The 5740-nt window shown below is 64.1% G+C and overlaps 1 protein-coding gene across 2 annotated transcripts in view; it reads right to left on the bottom strand.

Annotated features, from left to right (window-relative positions):
• CTC1 (CST telomere replication complex component 1) overlaps positions 1-5740 on the bottom strand; it is a 15775-nt gene that overhangs the window by 2351 nt on the left and 7684 nt on the right. For both annotated transcript variants that reach the window (XR_013330832.1, XM_077746541.1), the window contains exons 6-17: positions 4578-4862; positions 4349-4477; positions 3607-3839; positions 3293-3470; positions 3013-3213; positions 2432-2558; positions 1728-1842; positions 1265-1592; positions 1087-1176; positions 651-844; positions 293-381; positions 22-196 (exon numbers count right to left, since the gene is read on the bottom strand). Coding sequence is in view for 1 of the 2 variants with exons in the window: in XM_077746541.1 (XP_077602667.1) it covers positions 22-196; positions 293-381; positions 651-844; positions 1087-1176; positions 1265-1592; positions 1728-1842; positions 2432-2558; positions 3013-3213; positions 3293-3470; positions 3607-3839; positions 4349-4477; positions 4578-4862 (2144 nt within the window). In the remaining variant the exon portion in view is untranslated. The remainder of the gene's footprint in view (positions 1-21; positions 197-292; positions 382-650; positions 845-1086; positions 1177-1264; positions 1593-1727; positions 1843-2431; positions 2559-3012; positions 3214-3292; positions 3471-3606; positions 3840-4348; positions 4478-4577; positions 4863-5740) is intronic.

Below are 5740 nucleotides of genomic sequence, written 5' to 3'. Positions count from 1 at the left end.
GCCGGCCGCGCAGATCTGCACCTGGAAATCTTTTTCTCCAGCTGCCCGAAGTAGACCCGGGCTCCCGGCAGGAGGCCCAGAGGCGGGGGCAAGTGCGGGTCCTTGATGTAGACGTCCAGGTGAGGGGGGAACGGGCAGTCGGCGGCCCGCACGGCCACGGTCAGCCGCACACACCCTCTGGAGGTCCGGGCGCTGCCTACAGAAGGGGGGGGGGGGGGAGATCAGTGGCATCTGCCAGGACCACAAAGTCCCCACCCCCCTATTTCCCACCCCCCAAAGGAGGTGTCATTACCGGGCCTCGTCCAGAAAGGGGCCAGGAACGGCTCACACAGTGTCCGTGACAAAACCTCGGCCGAGAAGGACACCAGGGAATTGGTGTGGCTGCAGGGTCNCCACTACTTGCACGAAAAAGGAAGGCCCTCGTCAATGTTCAGCTTTGCTCTTTTTTTTAAATCTTTTAATATTTCCTTTGATTGCTACAGCTTTTCCTTCATTGTGAGAAAGCTCGCTCACGATCCCTTCACAACGACAACACGCTAGGGGGGGAACGAAACACCACTTCTGTCCTTCCCACGGACGCCGCTCCTCCGGGAGCTCAAGCGCTATGGAGAGCGCGGCACCAAACCCGAGTGCGGCCGGTGGACATTTACTCGCCACTGAGCAGCTCGGCCAGCGAGGACTCGGGCAGGGCCTTGGTGGCGTCCGGCGCGCTGGGGAGGTCCCGGCCGCTCTCGAGCTCCAGCGTCCACTCGTCCCGGACAGTGAGGCAGGACGCGCAGCCAGCCAGCTCCAGAGGGCGCTGCACCGCGCAGGATGGCCCACCCTCCTCGAACAACAGTGGTGTCTGCCGGGGACAGGAAGACAGCTCGGTGAGCGCGGCCTGCTCCAGAGGGAGGCTCGCAAAATACTAGGACGAGGTCGCTTTCCTTCCGGAGCCCGGTGACGGAAGCGGTCCAGACTCAGACAGGCTTTCCGCCCTTGCTCCAGGAGACCCTGACAGTACCCCGGGCCTGCCGCTCGCCCCGGGCCCCAAGCCAAGAAAGTTTTCCGGGGAAGGGTGAAGGCAGCACGAGGTGGGGCACTCACGGGAGGGCCAGGAGCCACCAGTCGGTAGACGTGACCCGGGTGCAAGAACTCGAACCAGCGGATGGAGGAGCCACGGAAGATTAGGAGGACCTGGGAGGGGGGGAGGGAGGTGCCGCGGTCTCACGCAGGAGCTGGCGGCATAGGACGCCGGGCCCCAGCTCCCCGCAGTCCAGGTTACCTTCTGATCCTTGCTTTCATCTCTGCTGGGCTCAGGTGGGCCCCATGCAGTCCCCTCCTTCCTCTGGGTGCCCCCAAGCCAGCTCCCCGACACGCAGAAGCTGAGGACGGGCTGGGGCACCTCCGGACTAGCTCCGGGGGGGACACAGAAATTCCTCTTCATCAGGGCCTCCTTGTGGAGCAGCAAGAACAGTCGGCTCTGTTCGGTGGGGGCGCCGTCTGGGAGGGCGGGCTCCGCCTGAGAAGGAGCGAGGGAGGCGGCCGAGAGAAGCAGGGGTCTGGGCACAGGCATGATGAGGGCGTCGGCCAGGAAGAACTGGATGTAGACCCTGGGGAGAGACGAGGAGAGGTTTCTGAGCGACGCCGGCATTGGGTGTCGCGGGCCCCAGCAGACCACCAGCCCCACGAGGCCCTTCCCTCCCCTGCCTCCCCCTGGGGTACCGCCGCCGCCCCGAGGAGCCGACCTGGCCTGCTGCTTCTGGACGAAACCCGTCATGCCCAGCTCCTTGTAGGAAGGGAAGGTGGTCCTGATGTTCCTCTCTATGATCAACTGGAACTTCTCTGTCCGCACCAAGCAGCCTAGAGAGAGAAAGTTTTGTCTGTTGGCAAGAGGAGAGAGCAGGGGCTGGGCAGTGAAGGAGACCACCCTGCAGGCCTCACCGCCCGGCCCAGGCCCGAGCTGCTCCCCTAACACATGGTGAGGGCCCAGGCCTGCCCCCTCCTGAGACAAACGCCATCTTCAGGGGAGAAACCGTCCCGGCCGTGTGTCCAATCCTGCCCCCGGCCACAAGTCCACTTTCTCACAAATCCCTACAAGGCCCGTTCCTCGGTCTAAGAAACTTTCCTTTACAGGAACCTTCCCTGTCCATAAATCTCAGCAAGTCCAAAGAAGACGATTCATCTTCCGAGCTAAGAAGCAACATCTGCCGTGCACATCAGGAGCTATGGTCGGAGGGATGAACGCTAGGCATTGCAGCTACAGAAACCCCTGCTCAGGTCCCTCCGCCGGTACTGGTGTCCCGGACCTGTCCCCAGGCTCGTGGACCAACACACGCCACATCACAGCTCGAGAACATCCCAGTGGATGCCTCCTCCCGACCCCCTCCCGACCCCGCTGTTCTGAGACCCTCCCCAGCCCCCACCCTGTCTCCCCTTCTGAACTGCAAACCTATGAGCCGGGAGTCACTGATGGGCTGAGAGTGCTTGGCCAGGATGAGGCAAGGGAGGGAGCCGCTTCTGTCCCGAAGCTGCAGGCAGCCTTTGTGAGACGAAGCCGCCAGGAGCCCAATTAAAACCTGCAGGGAGACGAAAGACAAGGTGTCAGTGTTTATTAAACACTCAGCGTCCACTATAAGCCCGACGCCGGTAAACGTTAGCTACAAAGCAAACAGAAAAGACGCAGCTTCTGAGCTCAAAGAACTCGTATTGGGAGAGGTAGACAGATATAAAACACACCCGCGGGCGTTCCCACGAACCGAGGTCGGCAGGGGACCACACGGGGCCTCACGGGACACGGAAGGAGGCTGGGCTTCTCTCCCGCACGGGCAGAAACAGGGACTCAGAGCAAGAGTGCTTTGCGAGCGCAGGCAGGGGAGGTGTTAGCCTGCCCTGCTGTCTGCCGCGGGGAGAAGCAAACAGGGCGGCTGACAAGGGACGGCGATCTGAGTACAAGGCCAGTGTGGCCACGGTGACGAGCAAAGGCTGTGACAACGGCAGGGAGTCCCCGAGCCCCGCGGGCGCCCCACCTACCTGGGGCGGGTGGAAGGTGGAGGGCAGCAGAGAGAGGCCGGACCAGGACAGGCGCTGGTTGAGCTGGCTGCTGCTCAGGTGAGAGGCCTCCGGGAGGGGCAGCAGGGTCTTCGCATCAAAGGAGGCCCAGGCCCGGCACCGGCCCTGGTCTTTCAGGGTGGCCAGGGTCGGGAAGGAGCAGGGCGTCTGCAGCCGCACGTACTGGCAGAGGGAGCGGGGCCGTCACACGGCGCCCCGTGTGCTCTGCCCGGCCGCCCGCCTGCCCCGCACACGCTCGTACCTTCTGCAGGGGGCAGTGGTGCGGGTCTTCGAGGATCTCCTTGTGGGCGTTGCGACGGCTGCTGCCCGGCGGGGCCAGGACGTCCAGGATGGGGGCCAGAAGCTGCAGCCCCGGGCTGGGGCTCCCGGGACAGGAGTGCTGCAGGAGCTGGTGCGGTCTCAGCACGTGGGGACACAGCCTGGGCCGGGGGAGAGGCGGTCACGTGCCCCGAAGGCGGGGGCGCCTCTTCCAGGCCCCGGCTCCCCTTGCCCAGGAGGCGTCCTCCCCCCCGGGCTCCCCCCTGACCCCCACCCAGGCCGGACCCCTGTCCTCACTTGGAGGCCAGCTCCTCCAGCGCCTTGGTGGCCCACAGGTACAGGGGGAGTCCCAGCTGGCGCTCCCACACCAGCTGCTCACACAGGGAGGCCCCCTGGGCCTGGTGGAACGACGGAGTCTCGGGCTTCTGGCAAGAGAAGCCCCGGAGCAGGACGGCGCCGTGGAGGCAGGGGGCCAGCACCGGCCTTCTCGTGCCCCCGCCCACTGACTGCAGCAGGTGCGCGTCCTGCAGCTGGAGGAAGGCACAACACGCGACGCAGCAGAGGTGAAGCCCTCAGCTGGGTGAGGCGGGCAGAGTCACCGCGGTCCCCCCTCTGGCCCGGGCTCCAGGGGAGACACGACTTCCCCCCACAGGCACCTCCCTCCAGCCCCGCTGCCCCACACGTCCCGCCACAAACCCTCCCCTCCCCTGAGCTCCACTCCGCTTTCCAGGGCCGGGGAGGCTCCTGGCGGGGGCCGGGCCGCCACTCAGCAGGCTGCCCGAGATCGTCCAGGCCCCACGGCGGACATTCGGCCCCAGCCTCGCCTCCTCCCGTGCGAAGGCCCTCCCTGACCCAAGCCGCAACTGTTCCTGGCACAAGTCTGCAATCCCCACCCTCCAACACGCACGCAGTCCTGTATTTTTGCTGCAGACGTTCCTACCCCACTGCTGGCGCAAAGAAAAAAGGAAAAGAAAAAGGCCCAGCCATAAAGGCGGCGGGGGGGCTGCCGAGAGGGCCCCCCACCCGGCCCCGCACGTACCTCCAGGGAGACTCCCGGCCGCACCACCTTCCTGAGGCCGTGGAACTGCTGGTAAGCGAGGCAGAGCGCCAGCTGCCCGTCCACCTCGTACAGGCCGGCCGGCTGACTCAGCACGCCAGTGACCTTGCCCTGCCGACACGCCACAGGGTCCGGGGATCGCCCTCTCCTTCCTCCTTGGGGACCCACCCTTCCTGCCCCCCAAGCTCCCGGACGTGTCCCTCGCGCTCACCCTATAGGACAAGAGCGTAGAGTTCCGGCAAAGCGCTGCTTCCCTGTCCCCGTCCCCGGAGCTGCCGGGCGCGGGGAGCGGCGGGGGGTCAGCCTCCAAGAGGGGTCCGTCCAGCTCCAGCTCCAGCTCCCGCACACACTCCGGTCTCAGCGGCAGCAGACGGGAGGAGGGACTGGTGGTCCAAACGCGGTAACAGTGGCCGCGGATCCTGACGACTCGCAAGGCTGTCAGCACATAGGACCTACCAGGCCAGAGGGCTCGGTGCCACACCAGCTGGGCAGGGATCTGGCTCGTGCAGGGGCAGGCAACACGGTGCGTGAGTCGCTTCCCACGACACCGGCCCTCTGCCAGTCTCTCTCCATCACGACTTGACCTCCAAGACCCGCTCCTCGGGAGTTCCGCCCCTGCCTCTCCATCGGTGCTGGCTGCCAGCTAACGCTCAACCTTCGGGATCTCTCCCCTCTCAGGGGCGATGCTGCAGATTTCCCAATCCCTCCCCAAAGATACAAACCATCCCGCCAAAATACAGAAATACGCCATCCCACAGTTACGGCCTTTGCATTTCCCCATCGCACCTCGTAACATAGAGACGACTTTCATTTACGTAACCAACACGGGCGCAGACATGCGCATTCAGTGCTGGGAGGGACGTTAAGGCAAATACAACAGATCGGTCCCTCTTCCCCAACATACTTCAACCGCCGGGGATCAGACACAAACTCAAGTAACGATGCGGACCATACGCGATCGCGTGTCACAAACCACACACACTTCGCAAGGTTCTGGGGCAAGAAGAGAAGGTGAGGATGGGTTAGAACGATGAGGACGACCCAGTGACACAAGGTGGCCTCTGCCCAGGCGCCTGAGGGATGTCTCTGCCCTGTCAAGGCGGAGAGGAGACAGAAGGGGGATTCGAGCAGGAGGCAACAACATACAAATGTTCGGAACGCGGGGCGGGCAAGGCAGTGAGAAGATGGGCCACGCCGGAGAAGGATCGCTCCCGGGAGTTGCAGGACACAAGATGGAAGAGCCGAGAGGAGGGAGAAAATGCAGAAAGGACAGGCTGAAAACTTTATTTTGCAGGAAAATGAGGAACAACACAGTACGGAAAGAAACTAAACCTCGGAGAGCCAGGACGGGGGCAGTGTGGCTGTTGAGTCTTT

The sequence above is a fragment of the Crocuta crocuta genome, unplaced genomic scaffold (genome assembly GCF_008692635.1).
Source record: "Crocuta crocuta isolate KB4526 unplaced genomic scaffold, BGI_CrCroc_1.0 scaffold139, whole genome shotgun sequence".
In the NCBI taxonomy this organism is placed as follows: domain Eukaryota; kingdom Metazoa; phylum Chordata; class Mammalia; order Carnivora; family Hyaenidae; genus Crocuta; species Crocuta crocuta.
The sequence above is the reverse complement of the archived record's forward strand: the minus strand, read 5'-3'. Positions and strand labels throughout refer to the sequence as shown.